Genomic DNA, 21,068 nt, shown 5'->3' with positions numbered 1-21,068 from the left:
TTCGAAGTGGTAGAGAAAGAAAAATTGAAATTGAATAACTCAAAGAAAGCAGAAAATTAGAAGGGAGAGATTCCAAATGTTTATTTGTAGGAGTCTGTTTGAACTTGCTGTGGTACTTTACTTCAACGGTGGGTTGCCTATACCTATATATGTTTCTTCTTTATAATTACTAAGAATGGGATGCAATGGGTTTGAGTGTACTCTAAGTAAGAGAATATTAGCTGATACTAAAAGTATATGTTTTAGTTTTTGTTTTCCTATATTCCTTGCTTTGTGTATTATAAATCAGACTTTTTTTCTCAAACAGGATTTTTTTATTTTTATTTCAAATCTAACTACTTTTGGTTACATATCATCATCACTACAAACACACATGGAACCATCATCATCATCATCGTCGTATTCATTGATAAGAACATCAACATTGTAAAATGGGATTATATTATTACTAATCTTCATGATCCCATACATCAGCCACACTTCTTAAAGGCCCTGCATTCTTGTTCACAAACAACTGTTCTCCGTGCAACACTCTCTTCTGCAAAAAAAAAAAAGCCACAAAACAAAACAAAACCCTTCCATCAATCAACATGCAAACCAAGTTTTAATTATTACAAAACTAAACTGATATATGTATTGTTATTATTACCTGATCAGGGATGTTACAAAGAGCTTGAAAATCCTCTTGTGGCAATTCCCACCCAAACACCTTAATGTTTTCTTTGATCCTATCAGGGTTGTTTGATTTGGGTACGACACTGGTTCCCCTTTGTATAGCCCATTTTACCAGAACTTGTCCTGGGGTTTTGTTCAGCTTCTTTGCTATTCTATCCACTGTTTCATCATGGATTAGGTCTCTACCACCTTCTTGTGAACCAAGTGGTGAATATGCCTGCAAACCCATCATCATCATCATGAATATCCAATGATTAATTTATTCATTCCAAATATATGATATGATAAATCAGATCTTACAGTGACATGGATGCCATTCTGTTTACAAGCTTCCAACATCTTATCATTCCTCCAACCAGGATGCATTTCCATTTGACAAACAGATGGCATAGTTTCAGCAAAACCAAGCAACTTGTTCATCTTCTTCAATGTAAAATTACACACACCAATGTCTCTAACCAGCTTGTCTTTTACAAGTCCCTCCATTTCTCTCCAAACACCTTCCATGTCCATTTCTTGTACGTCACCTGGTTTAGGTGGTCTGCTTGCTCCATCTGCTAGCCTAAATGGCCAATGTATCTGTAATGAAAAATCTTTCAGGCATTTCATCATCCAACATGTTGATGTAAATGATACTTTGATCAGATTACCAGGTAAAGATCAAGGTATTCAAGTTGGAGTTGTTGGAGAGTGTTCAATAAAGCAGGTCGAACTCGTTCTGGACTCAACTCGGTGCACCATAGCTTGGATGTAATGAAAAGATCCCTTCTTTCTACTCCTGCATGTATTGCTGCTTTGACTCCATGGCCAACCTGATAAATAAAATGAAAATTTTTAATGGACTATAAAATTATTGTTTAAAGAAAATTGAAAATTTACAACTTTCATAGTGTTGGGGGAGAAAGAGATACATACACTTTCTTGAACACCGTATTCCCAAGCTGTATCTATATGTCTATAACCACCCTGCAACCATTGTGTAATGTTAATGAAAATTTAATACAAAGAACAGGGACGGCGCCAAGAGGAAACGCAGGGGCCTTGACTCCTCAAAATAATTATCATTTTAATCCTTCAAAAATTTTAAAATTATAAATTTAGTTAAATAATAAAAATATAATTTAGCTCCCAAAGACAAATATATACAAAGATACTTGAAACAAAGTACAAGCATATATAAGTACCTCAAGAAGGGCGATCTTGACGGAGTTATCCGCTTGTGAACCGGATCTCCAAGTGCCTAACCCAATTGCAGGGATTGTGTGGCCACTTAGTAACCTAAAAGACTCAATCTTTTGATCTTCGGCTGTGAAAGTTGCTTGAGCCATTGTTGCTTTTGCTTCTACTTGTTTCTAGGTGCAACTCTATAAAATGCATACGTATATATATGGGGTTTGAGGGGATATGGCGTAATGCATGTCAGCCACGTACTGAAAAAAATAACTTTTGAAAAACATGTCGTGATCCAAGTTTGTGGTATGTTTGGGTTCTGACACTTCACAACATGGCGTGTCCGATCACGGTTCAACTGCCGATTGAATGGGTTATAGCCAGACTAAACTTGGTTCGGTTGGTAAAGACGAGGTCCTGAATTTTGAGGAGACTCTACTTAATTTTATTTGTTGGTTTTATTCAGATCGAATTTTAATAGATATGTTACTACTTAAATCCTTGTGTATAATAGGAAAATAATTTAATAGTTTTTAAAATTGATATAATAATAACTTTAATCTTCAATATTTATATATCGTGTCAATTTAATCTTGATATTAAAAATTTTAATTGTATAATTTTATTTTTCTTTGTGACATTCAAAGTGATTTTAAAAAATTGAAAGAAAACTAAAGATTATTATCTTGAATTTTTAATGTATAAATGTTAATGATTAAATTTTTTAAAATCAAAATAAATTAACACAATACATAAATGTTAATTGTTAAAGTTGATATTATATCAATTTTAGAAACTATCACGGCCATTTAACGGTTAGTGACAAAATAAAAAAAAATAGAATAATTAGATCACCAACAAAAAATACTTGCCGATAGTTATGTAACTACCAATATAATTTACCCTTATAAAATGATAAAAATAATTTCAAGAATTTGGTCATTATTTAACAAAATTAATTGATGTTATACTAATTCAATAAAATATTAATATATAACCAAATTTATAATACATGATGTGGATGAAATAAAAATTATGAAAAAATATATTTAATAAATTTTTTAAATTTTATGCAAAATAATGAGAAATAAGTAGAAGCAAAAGCAACAGTTTTATGAACAAGTATTCTCAAATCTCAACCATTCAAGGCTTCCAAAATAACAATAAAAAGGTATCAAATGGTATTAAACTTTGAAGCAATCAAAACCTTCCTACATGTCTCCATGTTCTTAAAATTAATGCAACCATTTAAAACCAAAATAAGAATATAGAAAATTTATCTTAAAAGCTTTCACAGGCCTTAAGCACGAGCAGGAACTGCAACACCTGGACGTGGTGCTTGACCAGGCTGACCAGGCTTTGGCATATCATCCTGAAAATTTAATATATAATTAATCAAGCTCTTGATTGCAAGCAAAATTTTAAGAAACAAGAAAAGAAAAGCTTTAATTACGATTTGGAATCCGACTCATAGTACAAGGATCTAAATGGTATTTTTACACATTATTCCTTATTTTAGAAAATAAAATAACTTCGTAAAGCAAATAATTCAATTCAAGAGTCAGCTAAATTCTTTATGCATATACATAACATTTTCCATCTTACAATGATCAGCATGCCACTGGGAAAGGCAACTGACAAAGTGATCAGATGGATATGTTAGATATGAGGGACCAGTTCATCCCTCGAGCACTTTAAAATTTCAGCTAAAGGGGCAGACAGGTCCCTCAAAAGATGCAAAGTACTGCTACATGATGACCATCAATCACTATCTTAGTTACATTATCATCCCAAAGCGATCAAAGAACCGAGCCTGTTAGTTTTGACACGTTTATTCATGTCGTGTTTGCATTCCATTTTTTAGTGTCATATCTAAAATGAGACGCAACACAATGACAAACAATTGTCTGGTATAAATGTCTAATAACTATACAAGGGACTCTCACATCCTGGGAGCAATTAAAATTTTGCATAAGAGGCAGCCATAAGTCACTAAAGAATTGCATCATGCATAACACGGAAAAGGGAATCATCCTAATGATGGTGACGGATCATAATTAGCAAAATAATACCAAATTCTACTAGTCTTATTGACGACTTCCATATATCAAATATTATAGATTCAAGGTATTTTCTATCCATAATGCTCAATAAGACGGTAAAAGTATCATGGAAGCCCCTGTATTTGAAGTCAAATTACATTGTCCCCTGTACTAAAAAATGCGCAAATTAGTCCCTGTGTATTAGGTCAAAGAGCATATTGGTCATTTCTATTAAAAATTTCATCCATTAGTACTGTTAAAAACTAGTGCTAGATAGTGACATACGACATGCAACATGTACCTCATGTTGAGGTACAAGGAGCAATTTTTAGAAACTAAAATGGATAAAAATTTTATGATAAGGACCAATTTGCTCTTTAATCTAAAGTAGAAGGGGCAAAATACAAGCCGACTCATAGTACAGGGCCTCTATAGTACTTTTACCTTAATAAGACACCAAAAAAGGCAATTGAAAAAGTGATTCAAACGGCTATTAAGCATACATGGAGAATTAACAAAATACCGTAATATCATCCTATACATCATAGAAAGCAAAGAACAATTCTAATGGTAACAAAAATCATACCTTTAAACAAAAACATTTATAGAACTCAAATCAATATTCACATCAAACATGGATCATTGAAATACTTCATAGCAACACAAGAAAAGCATTGAATCACTGGTTATAAAAGACACGTACCCTGCGTCTGATGAAGCGGGCGGGTGGATCACGTTTCCTCCTATCGGTGCGGGATCGGACTCTCACAACGTGGGAGTGGATCGCACACGAGACACAGTATTGCATCTTAACATACAGCTTAGGCAAAGTATAAGCTACACATAATTAACCAAGGCAATGATTACAAGAACGAAAAAATTCGACTATAATTAAGAAATTAAATAAATGAAGAAAAAAACTTTACTGTCATAAACGCAGGCTTCTTGGACATCTCTAACAGCAGCTTGTTCCACAATGTTCCTCACAAGAAACCTCTTAATTGACTTATCCTTTTATATTCCAAAAACAAACCCAATAATTCAGCATAAATTAAAAGAAGAGGCGAAAGAATCGGCTGAGGAAAAACACAGATTGTGAAATTTGAAATACCTTGGGGCAGCATTTGCCACAGTTAGAACAGCGGATGAATTTGACATGGCCACGGCCATGCTTGTTGCGGCCACCATTCCTACGCTTGAAAGTCTGCAAAACAATAAAAGATATAATCAGAGTTAACAAATTTGTGAAAAAGATTAAGTTTTGATGAAGACCAAGAAGCCAAAGTGGAGAGGAAAAGAAGATCTGACCATGGCTAGAGGCTATCTGCTTCCGCCGATTAATAACGAGGGTTTCTGGCTTGTGAGAGAAAGAATAAAATTTTGGGGAAAAATATGGTTTTATACTTGGGCGACTGTAGTGTTGGAACCCTAACTCATTGATAGATGGGATAATTTATATTTTGGCCCTTTAACTTGACAAAGAGGTCTAATCAGGTATATGTAATTTTTTCCTTACTTTCGTTCTTGAATTTAGCAATTAGATTTATTTTTATCACTAAAAAAATTTGATAACTTTTAAAAATATTGTTGGATGACGTGACACTTTGAGATCGTGTCATAACATCATTAGAAAAATTTTAAAAATTATTTAAATTTTCGAGTGATAATATTTTATACTTTTTAGAGTGTCCTATAAAATGTTATAATAATCAAACTAATGGTTGAACTAGTTACACTAGTGGTTTTAGATTCTATTAGTTTAATCGATTCAACTATTAGACCAATAATAATCAAATAAATAATTTTTTTTGTGAATTACAGGAGGAGGGCAAAGCCCTAAACGACTAGTGCGACTCGAACTCAAAGCACACTTGAGATGGTGAACACCCGGACTATCAGGCCAACACATGGGCTTCAATAATTAAAATTTCATCCCTCTACTTTAGGAAATTAATACATTAGTTCTTTTACTTTAATTTATCAAAAATGTATCTTTTATTTTACAAAAAGTGTAGGTACGATTTGAAAAGTATTCTAGCAATTGGATTGGGATGTAAATTATCGTAATTATACATGTTTCATATTTGAATAATTAATTAATTAGTAAGTTTCGTGTAATTGAAGCACTCTAATTACACTCTCAAAGTTAAGCATTGAAATAATTAAATGGATAATTACAAACAAATTCCAAACACGATTGTACATTATTTTAAGTTTAAAAATTTATTTTTATATAGTAATAATAGTATTTTAATTTTATAACATATATGTTATTTAATTAATTTCATTTAAATAAACTGAAAACTTTTATTGAAAAAAATAATTTTTCATTTGACCTATTAAATAATTAATTAACTTACATAGTTTTATTATAAATTAATTATACTAATTTTAACAAAATTACATAGTTTTTATATTAAAATATGCCACAAGTCTATGTACTCTTTGTAAATTTGAAATTTAATCCCTACACTTCTATTTTTAGGAATTTAATCTCTTTACTTTTCAAATTTTAAAATTCAAATTCAACTATTGACATTGTTAAAATCATTTTGTTAAATTTAGGGTCACTACAATGTCATTTTTTAGTTACATTACATAATATTTTTTATTTAAAAATTGACACACTAAAAATTTAATAGATTAATAATTAGACTTAGATTTTAAAATTTAAATAGTAAAGAGAATAAATTTTTGAAAATTTCAAAATGTCCGCAAGCATAGTATATCTATGATTGTTTCATGCCCTCTTGAGTGTGTATCATATCATAAATCAACTTACCATCCTAAGTGTTAATATGTTCGGAATTGAATTTCTACACGTTCAACACAAGTTCTTTAAGAAAATAAAAATTTCAAAAAATTTAACACATCATAGCAACAATTTGTAATACTTCAAAACTGCACTGAACATATCGATTGAGTCTTAGCTCGATGAGCATGGGCATTATTATCAATATTGGAGGACGTGAGTTCAAATGTGCTGAAGCGCATTATCCTTGAAGAGGGGCTATGGGTAATTCTAGACATTGCCAAAAAGAACAAATATAATCAAAACCTATAATGAGATTATTTTATAAAAACAAAACTGCACCAAACATATATAAAATCCAGATTTAAGCACATTGGCATATGGCATCTATGCATTCCTCACAATACATAATCCAACAGAAAGTTAATTGGTCCATGCCAATTCAGGTACATTTATTATCCAATACACCCTCAAGCATGAAGAAGTTCTCAATTCTAGTTCCTAGCATGCACTAAACCTAGAGCAATTCCTTTGCTTTTTTCGTCCAAATATCGTATATATCATCAGCAAATAGAACAAAGTGCACCTGCAAATACCAACTCTTTATTTTTCTCGAAATATCCGTATTCGACACATATTTGAAAAATGAGTATGAATATATAAGCCTCCACCAAGGACACTCAAAATACATTGAAAAGGGAACTTACCTCTTTAATGTCATTGGCAAATTCTTTGATAGTAGATAAAGCAACTGTAGCTGCTTCCTCATAAGGGTACCTGGAAATTTTTCAGAAAAGAAAAAAAAAAATCTAAGGTAGAAAAATAAAGAAATCCATGAACACAGTATGGATTTGTTACTTAAACAACAATGAATTTGACAGAAAAGAACGGTCTTCCATGACCGAAAGTGAAAAGATCAAAAACATTTCTACTATGTCTATGAGTTCATGATCTTTGTCAAAACCAATTCCAAAAAGTTACACAATGGGCAAAATGCAAATTAACTCCTGGTACAAGGGTCTCCATGGTACTTTTACATCCAAATATCACAAATTGAAAACGAATCCTTAAAGAACATGTTATCAACAGATATAATTTAGCCAACTTTCCACAAAATCCTTTGGTGGTTCTATTGCATTACTTACCCGTATACACCGCAAGATATGGAAGGAAATGCGATGTATTTAATGTTGTTCTCTTTAGCCACGGTTAAGCAATTTCTGCAACAATTTCAAGAGGAAATCTTATTGAGAATGATAAACTTAAACTACAAATTGAATGGTGTAAAAGGAGCATCATAGCATACTTGTATGCATTTCTCAGTGAGCCTTTAGGGTCCTTGTCGGAATCATAAATCGGTCCAACAGTGTGAATCACATGAGATGCAGGCAGTTTAAATCCTCTGCATAATCTCAACATGTTAGTATGTTAATGTGCAAACATTCAGATGAACCGGCAGTAAAAACCGAAGAACTTACGGGGTAATCCTTGCTTCTCCGGTGGGACAACGAACACCAGGTTGGACTTCTGGTACCTTATAGCATGCTTCTTTAAGTTCTGGGCCAGCAGCTCTATGTATGGCTAGTAAAATTCATCAATGGTCATTATAAGTTCAGTTTTCTAAGACATCAACAAAGTTCAAAATGAGGAGAAGAAAAATTTGCAGAGGTAGAATACCTCCATCAGCGCCACCACCTCCGAGCATTCTCGGGTTTGCTGGATTAACCTGCAGGTGATTATCATCAGAAACCGTGCTTGATTTTAATCAATGTACATAGAATCCCATCAAAGAAATATAGCCATCAATACGTACATATATATATAGCATGATGTTGATGTGCCTTGTATTGCCTGAACAGGCAAAAGCTATAGTCGCTGAAGAGCGAGCTCACGGCAAGGCTCAAACTCAAGGCCTCTACCATATAGAGGATCTTGAGGGGGCTATGCACTCGCTCTTTAGCGACGATGATTTTTGCTTGTTCAAGCAACACGTGGCACATCCATAAAGAACACATAATTTTTGTTGACATGCCTCGGCTCTACCTAGAGCACTACGAGCTCATCATACTCCCTCATCAATAACTTATATGCCATAGGTCATAAAATCGAGTCAGACCTTCAGTTTGCCATGGTTCTCCTACACAGGGTTGAGTCAGACCACGTGCAAACTCTTCCGTTTGCCATGTTCACCTATTCAGGCACCCCGAAACACTCCTATTTTGTGACCCCACTGGAGCTCTCTCAACGGAGTAAAGAGACAAATCCCGAAAAAATGTTATGATTTAAAGAAATCCTTCCATTTTTTAAAATCCAACTCAACAATCCTTCCATTTGCCCATAACATTAATCAATTATCCTACTTAAACAGAGATTTGGATCACTAATTCCATAAACAAACATACTTCAAATACGATAAACAAAATATAAACAAAAACAAATCATCAAAAACCCAGAAACAATTGTAACAGAAAGAAACTAAAGATTAAAGAGAAAGGACTAACAATAGCATCAGAGGAGCCATCAATAAACCACTTAGTAATATCACCCTTGTTGATTTTAAGCACACTGGTTTCAGACAACTTGAAATGACCATCTTCTCCAGCAGTTGCAGACGCCATCATTGAAAACCCAACAATCCCAGGAACTGGTGACGAGGATTTCACGATGTTTTGGAAAGAAGCGGGGTTTTTAGTGGCGATTTTGAAAGAAGTGGGGTTTGGGTGGGAGGAAAGAGTGGCAAGTGTAGTAGTGGAACAGGTAGTAGTAGCAGGAATTAAATGGCGATGAAATGGTAGGAACCTTATTCCTCGGCCACCTCTGGAGAGAATCGAAGTGCTAATCATCTATTTTTGTTTATAAAAAACAGAAATAGTAATGTACCCAGAGTTCTCCATGTGGGGTTAACAAAATTCTAAACCCGATTGATATGTTTAGATTTGGTTCGGTTTAAAAATTAGGTTAAATTTTTTTAACTTTAATTAGAATAAAAATGTTAAAACTTAAGCTCAGTTCGATTTATCTATTTTATAAAAAATTATTTATTTTTTACATAAAAATTAAAAAAAGTAGTAATGCAATATTGAATTAGTAACAAAACAATAACAAAGTAATAATTTTTTTAAAAATTCAAGCTTGGCCGGGCTAAAAAATGACCTTACCACTTTTCACCTAAGTCCATTTTCGGACCTATATTTTTACCGAAATATTTTTACTTTTCGAACGAACCTTTGGGCTGAGCTAAATCGCCTAACCCAAATGCAAGTCTAATTAAGTCTGATGTTAATCTCGATTTACTTAATAATTACTCAAAAAGCAACAAATACAAAATAATCCAATATAAATATGAATATGAAAAAAATCCCTAAATATAAATTAATATAAAATAATTAGTTAAATATTAATTATATTTAAATATCAGATTTTGCTACTATTGACCTAACCAATTTAACTGTTTTAGCTTAGGTTAGGACTAAAATTTTAGAATTACAAAAAGGTAGGGACTAATAATCAATTTGACCTTTCCTTTTGAAAATTCCCAATCTACTCTCAAGTCTCAACCATCTCCACACATCCCCGCCTATTTTATTATCCCTTTGAAATATTTCCTCCCTATCCCTGTCCTCCTTCTCCAGTCCCTTGCCGACCAGTAAGGTAATTTTTGAAACCCTAAACTTAATTTGAAGATCGGTTTCTACTTTGGGTCATCAGATTTTGAGTTATCTCCTCTATTAATTACGTTTATTTTTGTCGTCTCCAGCAGCAAAATCGAAATAATAGAACAAGGATTAAGAGGGAAGAGATCGCTATGGTGGTTACGACCTTATTGTCTCCCTGTAATTCAATTCTAGTCCGCGGGTTTCCCATAAGAGAAAACGAATCATCATCTCCCCCATTGTTTTTAAGCGTTAGAGACAGGTTTCTGAATCGGAACAAAAGGTTATCCCGTGGCGGTTTGCTTGTGCAGCTTAATGCAACCGAAGGTTCAGCCGATTCAAGTAAGTCCGAAGAAAGTATACCTTCTTGGGCTAAACCCGATTCCGACGAGCCTCCACCTTGGGCTCAAGGTGAAGGCAAGAGTTCCACAGCACAGCAGAGTTTTGAGGTTCCTTTCTTCGTTTACTTGCTTGCTTCAGCGGTGACCGCCATTGCTGCGGTATGTTCAAGTCTTCTTTACTCAATTACTAATGCTTCGCGCTGGTTTTTACTAATTACGTAATCTTTTAATCGAAAAAGTTAACTAAAATTTAAGATGGTGGATGTGCTTAGATAATGGTTTTAGACTAGATTAAATTATAAAATTCAAGATTTAAAAGCTAAAATTTTGTTTTAAAATGGTTTAAATTAAATTTTTAATATTTGAGAGGGTCAAAGTTATAATTTTTTTTAATCTAACAAAGAGGCTAAAATGTATTAAATTGAATTATTAATTTTTAGGATGAATTAATATTTAGCTTGTTCGATCCAACGACTTTTTATATAGTCAACAATATCAATACTAATCGAACTAAGACTCGATCGACTATCGTTTTATGAATTTGAAATTCTTTGAAGATAATATTGTGTCTGACATAAGTGTCAGATCCATACTAAAAGAAAAATGAAAGTCCGAGCGGCTTGAGACACTAGAATATAAGATGGCTAAACCTTTTTCTTCTTCATCCTGCAGGTTGGTTCTATTTTTGAGTATATCAACCAAAGGCCTGTTTTTGGAGTTTTGAACTCAGACAGCATTTTCTATGCGCCCCTGCTTGGTTTCTTCGCATTTTCCGGAATCCCCACTTCGGTGAGTTTGTTTCTCTACTTTTTCTGGCGTTGAGATCAATGTTTTCGAATATGGAATTGTATTCCATTTTGGTTTTAGGAGTTCATATGTTTAATGTTTAACTCGAATGATTAACCATTTCATTCATTCGAGTACAATATTAAATATTTAAATCTTTTCGAACCCATAATTTTTAAGACCATGTCCGGTGTGACTACATTCTGAACTCATGTTCTATATGGTCAGGGGCGTAGTTAGGGAGGATTGGTAGGGTCTCGGTCTTCCTAAAATGGATTTTTTGTAAAATTTTTTAAAATTTTAAATTAAAAAATGTAAAATTGCATTTTAGCAGACTAAAAATGATAAAATTTGATTTAATTTTTTTAAAAATATAAAGATATAGACTATTAAAATGGTGAAGTTACATTTTTATTATCGTAAAAATTATAATTTAATTTCAACCCCTGAGATACTTTGCCCTTGGTAATGAGTTACCACATGTTAACCAATAATTTGTTAAATTACTCTTCATGACTCTATCAAGAACATTTCTGGGTTTTCAAGGTGGGAGTACTTAAACAGATGGAACAATCTATGTACAAGCTCTTCAAAGTTGAGAGACAAAACTTTAACTAGGAATAATACCGAACTTGTTGAATATCCTGTAATCTAGTAGTCCTTTCATTGATTTTGGTGACAAAACTCATTTTCAAAGTGATTGATATGAAATACTAATGAAATGTATAAATTGAATTTTATTGACTCAATCTAACCAAGTTCTTGTAATAATGTGACTTAACATATTCAGGCATTTCTTTGGTTCAAATCAGTTCAAGCTGCTAACAAGGAAGCAGAGGAACAAGATAGGAGGGATGGTTTTTTGTGAAGCCAAAAGGCACAAATTGCCATTGACACTGTAATGTATTCATCATCTAGAACTTTTGTCTATGGAAATTGAATGCCTTACCATTAATTATGTAAAGAAAGTCATGTTCTTTTTTGAGGTAAATAAGTCTGGAATTGTTACTTGTTAATTGCCTTGTTGATCCTATATATATATATATATATATTTGCAATTAAAATGGAATGACTAGAAAAAAAAAAAAAGGTAAACTACATTAGTCTCAACTATGTTTTTTTAGTCATCCCGATATGAAAAGTTATAAAATAGTCACCCAATTATTAGTAAATTTCTGTTTTGATCACTCAACTATAAAAAATTACAAAATATCACCTAACTATTCAATTTTATCTTTTTTGGTCATCAATTGGTTAACGTAAAAATAGAAACACTAAAAAATCTAAGATAATTTTGTGATCAAAAAAGGCAATTGAATAGTTGAATGATCATTTTGTAACTTTTCATAGTTGAGTGACAAAAAAAGGAATTTACTAATTGAGTGTCCATTTTATAACTTTTCATAGTTTGATGATCAAAAAAGAAAAAAATATATATAGTTGGGTGACTACTAATATAGTTTACCAAAAAAAAGAGAGAGTAGTATTTGGTAAATTGTTAGTAAGATCGATGTATCTCAACCTTTGATATGTGAGGGTTGCTGGCAGGCCCGACACCCCCTAAAATGAATTTTTTTTATTTAGGTGTTTTATAATTGATAAAATTTTAAATTAATAATGATAAAATTCTAAAAAATAATAAAAATGTGATTTAATCCTTTAAAAATTATAAAGATATAAACTACTAAAATGGTGAAATTGCATCTTTTACTATCATAAAAAGTATACAATATAATTCTGCCACCCAGAAAAAAATATTTTGGCTTCGTCCCTGGAGGGAGAATGCTACTAAATTATTAGTTATTTTTACCGTTAGTTAAATAATTTATGATGAAAATTTTTGACAAACCTATTGACCTATGCCAGGTTTGTTGAAACAAAGTCGATACTCATTGGTGTGGCAAACATGACTACATATGTATTTACTCGTATATTTTGATGAGTCAATGATACAAACATCTTAAAGAGCTTGTATGTTGAATACATGACTTATACATAGTATAGCATAATTCATAATTCTCACAAAGAGTTTAGGGTAAATTTACTCTTTGGCCCCCAAAATTGGTATGAGTTAATATATGGTGAAATTTTGGTATTAAATTTTGCCCTTCAAACCCTCCAAGATTTATAAAGTTACAAATTAATGCAGCGAAATTGCACTTTGACTTTTAAATGATAAAATTATGATTTAACATTTATAAAAATAATAATATTATTATATTTTAACTCTTTTAACAATTAAAAAGAATTTATAGTTTCGCTCCTATTTGAATGAATCGCATTTAATATCAACATTTTGTTTGAGATTGCAAATAAAATAATGGGGATTGGAGAAATGTTAATTTAATCATTTTGAATAATTATTTAATTGAATAAATTATTATTTCAGATTAAGTAATTAATTTAAAACTACCCACAGTCTTTTCTCACATTTAAATAAGAGGATAATATATTTTAACGTACTCGAACTCACGTCCTCTTACACAAACAATAATACTAATACTAAATTAGAGATTCAATTTGGGATCTATAAACTAAACTATTAAACTATAAAGTAACTTTGGAATTAAGTAAAGCAATCATTAATTCATAGTCTTTAATGGCTACAAAATTAAACAAAACCCAAAAACAATGGACTTTCCCCTCTTTACTTATATCTCACACAATCCTTCAATAATGTAAAAAAAATACATGAAGGCCTTAAGCGGGTGCCAATAAGCCACCTCAGCAACAATACTAAGCTTCTCTTTTAACTCTAACAATGGCTGAACCTCTAAAACTGACCACCTTCGTATGTTTGTCCGAACTGCCAGTTCGCCGGCACGACGTTGTAGCTGGTTCGGGTCTTGCCATCGCTTGTGGTGACTTGGAAAGACAGGGTTTGGCCGTTGAGGTAGGTGTTGCTCTGCCAGTTCTGGCCCCAATTCCTTGACATTGCTTGCCACCCAGTTTTCGAGCCCTTGATTGACACCGAGTGGACATCTCCGGCGCCGCCAACGTTAGTTATTAGGACCAAGTTAAAGTATGAGTGGCCGTTGATTGTGAATCGGACTCCTCCTTTCTTTACACAGGGGACTCTGTTTTAAAGTAAAATTGAAATAATAAATCTCATTATATATTTATGTAAATTTTGATGAAAGGTGTAAATGATATCAATAACTGGAACAAGATTTGTACATTGAAAAGTAAGGTTTAAATATGCCTTTTAAGTCCCTATACTTTCTAAACTTTTGAAACTTAGTCCTTTATTTTTATTTCTAGGAATTTAGTTTTTTGTCTAATTTAAAAATTAAAGTCCAATTAATAACGTTGTTGATAATTTTTAGTTAAATTTGGCATTTCTAGTAAGTAGAGGGATTTATTTCCTAAAATTAAAAGAGATGGACTAAATTTCAAAATGCTGAAAAGTACAAGGACTGGGATGTAATTATACCAATTTTAACTTCTTTTTAGTGTAAAGACTAAAGACTAAATCTCAAAGTTAATTGAGTAAAGGACTGAAAATAGAATTTGACCATTATTTTTTACCTTCTGAATGAAACGGGTACAATCCCAGCACGGTATTGAGCTATTTGCAAGAAAGCAGGTTCGGCCAAATCAAAGTGTTGCGATGGAGGGTTGCACCACCCACCATTATCATTGGACAAAGCAAAATTAGGGGGACAAAAATTTGTGGCAGTGACCATAATGGTAGCAGGCAAGCACCATTTAGGGTCACCAGCACACCTCATTTCATAACAAGAACCACAGCTCAACCCATTGTTGAACAATGCAGTGCTAAGTGCTGCTGTGTTGGTGCCAAACCCTTGGCTATATAAGTTACCATATCCACAAGCACCTCCTGAACAAATAATAGCATTAAACACTTTTAGTTCACTGTAAGAATAAGAGTTAGATTGCAGCAAACTTTTTTTTTTTAAATTAGGGTGACTAATTAACTAACCAGCCAGTTATACCGGACATCTCAGGTGTACACCTCAGTCTGAGGTACAATGACCAGTTTCACTTAAAGATTGGAACTTCCATCTAAAATTTTATGTATGGAATATATGGAACATTTAAAACTTACCCATTGTGCCGGATGCATCACCACCGCCGTAGAAGGTGGCGTGGCCACCTTGCCATTCTCCACCATAGTCACCAATGGTGGTTCTCAGGTAAAAGTTGAAGATGAAGAGGATAAGAGAGGTTGTAGAAAATGGTGATTTTGGCGCCATTGTAAAGGGTGTGTGGTGGTGTGTTTAATGCTTTGATGGGTTTGTGACATAGGGATGGGAGAAAAGGGGTTTATATAGAAACCGTATGTGTTTAGGGGAGCGGTGGGATGTTGACTTAGAACAGGAAACAAGTGAGAAACAATTTGGTGAAAGCATTTATGTAGTCCCTCTATTATATGGATTAGATCGAATTAGTCCTTTTATTATCAAATGTATCACTTTAATTCATAAACAATTAAAAAAAAGGATCCAATAAAGCTAAATTGGAACAAACAAATATTCATCCAGGGACAATCCTAGGGGGTTGGCAAGGTCCCAAACTCCCCTAAAATGAGAAATCTTATTTTTGACCCTAAATTATGAAAATTTAAATTAATATATGCTAAATTTATAATTTACCCCTAAAATAATACAATTTTGATTTAACCCTTTAAAAAAATAAAAAGATATAAACTATTAAAATAGTAAATTTTTATTTTATCTCGTAAAATATACAAATTAACTTCGTTCCTTTAGAATTTTTTTTTGACTTCGCCCCTAATTTTATCTGCAGATTCATAAAAAAAACTTTTAAAACATAACTCTATTAAATGTTTTAATACTTTATTTAATTTTTTAATAATACAAGGATTAAATCAATTTATTTAATAATAGAAGGACTAATTTGATCTATCTCTATAATTAAGTGACCTACCAAGTACATTTACCCAAGCGATCCTCACGTTGAAAAGCAAAAGAAGGGCCACACAAATCTATTTTTAAGATAATTTTACAAGGATCAAAGTTAATGCACATGCAAATGTTTTCGGTGAAAGACCGCGAGAACACAAACCGCTACGCCTTACGACCCCATCTGCACATGCATTTATCTTCCCCTATCATAGTCGGTGTCGTTTTCGATATCGGGCCCGGATCCGGATCCGTGGATACGTATTATTCAGTCTTATTTTTTTTATCAAAATTTTGATGCGTTTTAATTAATTATAATTAATTATAATTATAAAATTTTGAGTAAAATTTTAACTATTTTTAATTTTTAATTTTCAACTTGTTGAAATGAGATCGAACTCACTTAGAAGAAGTCTTTGAAGTATAGTTCACTTGAGGGATTTGTTAACTCTCAAACGAATCAATACTTTAAAAAATTTTCTCTAAAAAAAGTCTGACCTCTCCTCAAAATAATTATTTTATAATTATAATTAATAATAAACTATAATTCGTTTAATTTAGTTATTCGACTTAGTAGATTTATATTTGCACATATATATGTATGTAACCGAGAGATATTTGTATGTAATTGATATGAAAAACATTTAAAAATATTGAGACAGTACACAGACAATGACACATACCGATACAAAAACAAAAACGATGCGTCTATCGATATAGTACTGACTATCTCGAAACTTGGGTCTTGACCCCTTGGTTAAACGCATAATTTCAATTTTAACCCCTCTTAGCAATTAAGTACAAAATTTAAGCCTTTTTAACCCTTTGGCTAATAGAAAAATTACATTTTTGATCCCTAAATTTTAATTTGAACTCTTTTAATGATTTTTTTAATCCCTTAAAATTTTATAATTTTATTTCGACCCCTCAAAACTCTTCGCTTCATTTTTGAAGGAATTTGCAAGTATAATCTCGATACAAATCACAAATCATACATATTCAATTAATTATAATTAACTAAATACAAAACACAACAAAGTCCCAAGACCTCAACTTTATTTTTTTATTTGGTGTTTTCATGTCCATTTTATTATCTATATCTAGTGTTCGAGACAGTCTTTTTTTAACAACATCTCTCCAAAATTCAAACCTGCGTTGTTTCTTTAAGAGTGCAATATGCCTTACCATTAGACCCAACTGTATTAACACAACCGGAACACCATTGACAATATAATTAAGTAGCTATAATAGTATAATATTACAACCATTACTTTATAAAATATTTATTTTATAATTAGATATATATTCTTCACATGCCAACAAATTTTTTAGTATAAAAATTGAGGATTCGTCCATAGTTATATGGATGGTGACTTAAAGTATAATTTGTCGGCAATTATAATAAATAATTAAATAATACATCATTAATGTGACTTTAATAAAATTAATTTATTAATCACTCTACAATATTAATTATTTTTCTCTATTAATTATTAATTAAATCATTGGCAAACGTGAGGGATTTTTTGTTGAGATAGTGAGATTTTGTAGTTTTTTTAATGATTTAATTAAAATGTTAAAATTTGATATTAATTTTATATTATGTGCGTAAATTGTAGATTCGGTTTCTGTATTTTAATTTGATTAATTTTAGTTTATTGTTGATATAATGTTGGGATTATAAAGGTTTGTGATAACTTGGTGGGTGGAGAGTCGTGAGTGATTGAAGGTAATCAAAATTTAAATTTTTCGAGAAGATTGGAGTTTGAGAGAACAAAGAGAGATAACTAAGAGTACGAGAGGAGAGAGAGACGTTGTTCTATTTCGATGTTTGTGGAGTTTATAAGTGGGTACTTTTGGTCATTCTCGAAATGTCACATGTTGTCCCTGCATTGATTTCATACTCCTTGGAGCCCACCTAATTATGTCTTGCTCTTGTAGGTATGAGTTATCATGTTTGGACAATAGATAAATGTTATGCACGAGTGGAATGTATTTTGTTCACTCGTAGATCTTAACTTTGCATATGTCATTGGCTCGTAAGGTTGACTAGCAAGGTTGGCTCGTAAGTTGAAATCTATTATTTTCAAAATATTATGCAACAAACTTATTATCACATACTACGCCAACTTGCTATTTCCACATAATACTCAGAAAAATCATATTTTTTTACTTAATGGATTTAATAGTTATTGTCTGAGTTAAGATTGGAATTGTAAAGTTCGAAAAGCATATTAACTGAAAATGATCAAATTGAAGAACATTAACTAAATCCATAATTTACTAGACCAATAACAGAATTTGACCTAACGAATTTAACTATTACTATTTGGTTTGGGACTGAAATTTCAAAATTCGAAAATTATATGACAAAAATTGACCAAATCATAATATATGGATTAAATACACAAAACTTATATATAGTAGAGATACTAATAGCATAATTTGACCAAATTTTCTTCATGTGTTAAACAGGAAGTACAGCTTAAAGATTTGTGATAAAAAAAAGAAAAGATTTGATTACAAATTAAGGGTCCCTACCATGTTAGTGAGCACATGCAATGATCCCTTTGTATTTATGCATCATTTTCATATGAAGTCGAGTGGTTTTCAGTTGTAATCTGATACTGAAATAAGATAAATAAAAATTAAAAAGCACTTAAAAGCAATAAAAAGTTTCATAATATGGGATTTGATCGCCAAATGTTGATTAATACACTAAAGGACAATAATCTGATGATTCGATGACTACTTTAATTGATTTTGCACTTATTTTTATATTCAACGGTCCAATTCTAGTATTAGATGTGGAGTATGTCTCGTATTGTGGTGAAATTAAGATACAAATAGAGAGTGATATCGCGACGACGAGCCATGTGACGTCACGACGATGAAATAGGGAAAAAGCAGAAACGACGTGGAGACGTGGCATGCAATTTTCTCGGTTTTCTTCTTCCAGAAAAATGTTAATTATTTGTCCTAATCGAACTCTGATTACTGTAGATTATTTCAAGGTTATTTGACCTACGAATTTAGCCTATAAATAGGTCATTTTCTATCCTAGAAAGATTAACCCATAACACATTTAAGTATTAGCTTTTACAAGCTTTCAAGGAATTTTGTGTTTAAGTTTTGAGTGTTCTTATTTTCGGGTTCGGAGTTTGGTTTTTATCTTCATTTTTGAACTCTTCGCTTTTGCCAGTTTAGTGAAATTATCTTTACCCGTGGTTTTTTATCATCTTCGAAGGAGTTTTTCCACATAAGATTTGTTATTTTTCTTATTCATTGCTTACACGGGTTTATCCCCAACATTAATCCTTATATTAGGCGCAAATTATGAATTTAGGCTTTATATATTTCAAATCGGTCAATTTTAATCTTAACCCAAATGGTAGCAGTTTAATCCGTTTGGTTAAATTCCACTATTAATCTTGTACTATGAGTGTATTTGATTCAAAAAATGTAAGATTACTTTTGGTAATAGAATTATTGGAATGTAAGATTACTTAACACATTATTGAAAATTTTACTTGTTTTTATTACAATTTATAAACATATAACGTTAAACAAATTTATAAATCATAATTATAATAATAAACATGTTGATAAAACGGCGTTCCCTTTTTATTGGATTTGTATATTATTTACATAAAAAGGTAGAAATTAATTAAAATAATAAAAGTAAAAGCTAAAATTGTCTAAAATTTTAAGAATTTTGCAAGAATATAAGATTACCTAAGGAAAAAGTGATATTGAGATTACTTGTATATTCTGGAATATTAGCACTATCGAGATTGTGAGATTATTGCCTCATGAGAATGTTTGAAATCCAAATACAGTAATCACATTCCCAAAACCTTAGATTACCATCGAGAATGTAAGGTTCCATGAACCAAACACCTCCTATGGGTAAAGTTGTAGATTTAGTCAATATTCTCCAATTTGATCATTCTTAGCTAATTTCTATACCAACTAATGAACAATTAATTCTTTTTTTTTGAGCAATCTCATTATAAGTTCTAATCATATATGCTCTTTATAACACAATGCCTAGAACAACCCATAAATTACTACACATGAATTTTAGTTCTATATAAAATTCTATTTGATTTTGTGTAATTTTGTTTATGAAATTTTGATTTTGATTCATTTTTTACAAACTGCTAGTAGTATTATCGACGTAACACTATTTTACATTTATATATTACATACACAAACAATTTTATTAATTCAATATGAAATAAATAGATATATTTATTTCTTTAAATGCATACATTTGATTCAAAATCAAAATTTAATGTGTATATCTGAATCATAATCGAAGTTTCGTGTATATAATTGCACCAGATCAAAGTTCATGTATCGAAATGCATATTAAAACAGAGCACATGTATAATTTTGATATTTATCCCATAAAATTAATTATTTAAAATTTATTGTGTTATGTGTTCAAACCTCATCATATCTCAGTTTTTATTTTATTTTATATAAAAATATGAAAAATACCTGATTAACTCGTGACACCAACTTAATCAATAGTATAATATAAATTTTATATAAACATATACAAAAATACACTTATAATAATATAAACTACTTTGTATATAAAAAGATATTTTAATCATTTACTAATTGAATTAATCAATCAAGAGTTTAAATATAGTATATGTGATGTGCGACCCTAAAGCCCCTAAGCAATTTTCCTAGGGACAACATTAATCAAGGCTTGAATAGTCAATGTAGATATTATGGTAATGTTTGTC

The 21,068-nt window shown here is 31.5% G+C and overlaps 5 protein-coding genes and 1 non-coding gene across 8 annotated transcripts; 1 reads left to right on the top strand and 5 right to left on the bottom strand.

Annotated features, from left to right (window-relative positions):
• Positions 1-291: 291 nt before the first annotated feature.
• Positions 292-2,265, bottom strand: LOC107940476 (aldose reductase). Of its 2 annotated transcripts, none has more exons than XM_041109835.1 (6): positions 1,860-2,265; positions 1,591-1,641; positions 1,326-1,487; positions 976-1,254; positions 650-892; positions 292-568 (listed from the first exon to the last, which is right to left on the bottom strand). In XM_041109835.1, exons 1-6 carry the CDS (start codon positions 2,001-2,003, stop codon positions 449-451), a joined length of 999 nt encoding a protein of 332 aa, XP_040965769.1. In that variant the 5' UTR covers positions 2,004-2,265; the 3' UTR covers positions 292-448. The 2 variants fall into 2 exon arrangements, with proteins under 2 accessions (XP_040965769.1, XP_016729394.1); XM_016873905.2 differs by having other exon boundaries at positions 292-538; positions 1,860-2,194.
• A 738-nt stretch (positions 2,266-3,003) lies between these two features.
• On the bottom strand, positions 3,004-5,350 carry LOC107940479 (40S ribosomal protein S26-3). The gene is made up of 5 exons (XM_016873908.2): positions 5,196-5,350; positions 4,999-5,091; positions 4,814-4,898; positions 4,591-4,724; positions 3,004-3,217 (listed from the first exon to the last, which is right to left on the bottom strand). Exons 1-5 carry the CDS (start codon positions 5,196-5,198, stop codon positions 3,146-3,148), a joined length of 387 nt encoding a protein of 128 aa, XP_016729397.1. The 5' UTR covers positions 5,199-5,350; the 3' UTR covers positions 3,004-3,145.
• Positions 3,435-3,538, bottom strand: LOC121226048 (small nucleolar RNA snoR99). Its single transcript, XR_005923945.1, has one exon. It is a non-coding gene; the product is annotated as a small nucleolar RNA snoR99 (small nucleolar RNA).
• Positions 5,351-6,935: 1,585 nt separating the features above from the next.
• LOC107940480 (macro domain-containing protein VPA0103) lies at positions 6,936-9,577 on the bottom strand. Its single transcript, XM_016873909.2, has 7 exons — positions 9,141-9,577; positions 8,317-8,365; positions 8,118-8,220; positions 7,946-8,041; positions 7,785-7,859; positions 7,347-7,416; positions 6,936-7,225 (listed from the first exon to the last, which is right to left on the bottom strand). Exons 1-7 carry the CDS (start codon positions 9,480-9,482, stop codon positions 7,157-7,159), a joined length of 804 nt encoding a protein of 267 aa, XP_016729398.1. The 5' UTR covers positions 9,483-9,577; the 3' UTR covers positions 6,936-7,156.
• Positions 9,578-10,153: 576 nt separating this feature from the next.
• Positions 10,154-12,435, top strand: LOC107940481 (uncharacterized). Of its 2 annotated transcripts, none has more exons than XM_016873911.2 (4): positions 10,154-10,290; positions 10,400-10,792; positions 11,306-11,422; positions 12,210-12,435. In XM_016873911.2, exons 2-4 carry the CDS (start codon positions 10,445-10,447, stop codon positions 12,285-12,287), a joined length of 543 nt encoding a protein of 180 aa, XP_016729400.1. In that variant the 5' UTR covers positions 10,154-10,290; positions 10,400-10,444; the 3' UTR covers positions 12,288-12,435. The 2 variants fall into 2 exon arrangements, with proteins under 2 accessions (XP_016729400.1, XP_016729399.1); XM_016873910.2 differs by having other exon boundaries at positions 10,175-10,290; positions 10,397-10,792.
• Positions 12,436-13,985: 1,550 nt separating this feature from the next.
• Positions 13,986-15,765, bottom strand: LOC107940483 (expansin-A8). The gene is made up of 3 exons (XM_016873913.2): positions 15,489-15,765; positions 14,948-15,260; positions 13,986-14,496 (listed from the first exon to the last, which is right to left on the bottom strand). The coding sequence occupies exons 1-3, from the start codon at positions 15,634-15,636 to the stop codon at positions 14,193-14,195; spliced, it is 765 nt and encodes a 254-aa protein (XP_016729402.1). The 5' UTR covers positions 15,637-15,765; the 3' UTR covers positions 13,986-14,192.
• Positions 15,766-21,068: the final 5,303 nt, after the last annotated feature.

The sequence above is a fragment of the Gossypium hirsutum genome, chromosome D13, assembly GCF_007990345.1.
Source record: "Gossypium hirsutum isolate 1008001.06 chromosome D13, Gossypium_hirsutum_v2.1, whole genome shotgun sequence".
Taxonomy (NCBI): domain Eukaryota; kingdom Viridiplantae; phylum Streptophyta; class Magnoliopsida; order Malvales; family Malvaceae; genus Gossypium; species Gossypium hirsutum.
Note: the sequence above shows the minus strand (reverse complement) of the source record. Positions and strands in the feature narration are given on the sequence as shown.

What these genes read in the sequence shown, in the direction of transcription:
- LOC107940476 (XM_041109835.1), bottom strand. Translation starts at nt 2,003, where the DNA reads ATGGCTCAAGCAACTTTCACAGCCGAAGATCAAAAGATTGAGTCTTTT. An exon ending in AGAATGGCATCCATGTCACT is followed by an intron (nt 893 to 975) that starts GTAAGATCTGAT and finishes ATGGGTTTGCAG; the next exon opens with GCATATTCACCACTTGGTTC. An exon ending in TTTGTAACATCCCTGATCAG is followed by an intron (nt 569 to 649) that starts GTAATAATAACA and finishes GGAAGGGTTTTG; the next exon opens with TTTTGTTTTGTGGCTTTTTT.
- LOC107940479 (XM_016873908.2), bottom strand. An exon ending in AGAAGCCTGCGTTTATGACA is followed by an intron (nt 4,725 to 4,813) that starts GTAAAGTTTTTT and finishes AATTATGTGTAG; the next exon opens with CTTATACTTTGCCTAAGCTG. An exon ending in CCCGCTTCATCAGACGCAGG is followed by an intron (nt 3,218 to 4,590) that starts GTACGTGTCTTT and finishes TTAAATTTTCAG; the next exon opens with GATGATATGCCAAAGCCTGG.
- LOC107940480 (XM_016873909.2), bottom strand. Translation starts at nt 9,482, where the DNA reads ATGATTAGCACTTCGATTCTCTCCAGAGGTGGCCGAGGAATAAGGTTC. An exon ending in GGAGAAGCAAGGATTACCCC is followed by an intron (nt 8,042 to 8,117) that starts GTAAGTTCTTCG and finishes GAGATTATGCAG; the next exon opens with AGGATTTAAACTGCCTGCAT. An exon ending in TTGCCAATGACATTAAAGAG is followed by an intron (nt 7,226 to 7,346) that starts GTAAGTTCCCTT and finishes TGGTATTTGCAG; the next exon opens with GTGCACTTTGTTCTATTTGC.
- LOC107940481 (XM_016873911.2), top strand. Translation starts at nt 10,445, where the DNA reads ATGGTGGTTACGACCTTATTGTCTCCCTGTAATTCAATTCTAGTCCGC. An exon ending in CGGTGACCGCCATTGCTGCG is followed by an intron (nt 10,793 to 11,305) that starts GTATGTTCAAGT and finishes TTCATCCTGCAG; the next exon opens with GTTGGTTCTATTTTTGAGTA. An exon ending in TTTCCGGAATCCCCACTTCG is followed by an intron (nt 11,423 to 12,209) that starts GTGAGTTTGTTT and finishes TAACATATTCAG; the next exon opens with GCATTTCTTTGGTTCAAATC.
- LOC107940483 (XM_016873913.2), bottom strand. Translation starts at nt 15,636, where the DNA reads ATGGCGCCAAAATCACCATTTTCTACAACCTCTCTTATCCTCTTCATC. An exon ending in TGATGCATCCGGCACAATGG is followed by an intron (nt 15,261 to 15,488) that starts GTAAGTTTTAAA and finishes TTATTTGTTCAG; the next exon opens with GAGGTGCTTGTGGATATGGT. An exon ending in GTACCCGTTTCATTCAGAAG is followed by an intron (nt 14,497 to 14,947) that starts GTAAAAAATAAT and finishes ACTTTAAAACAG; the next exon opens with AGTCCCCTGTGTAAAGAAAG.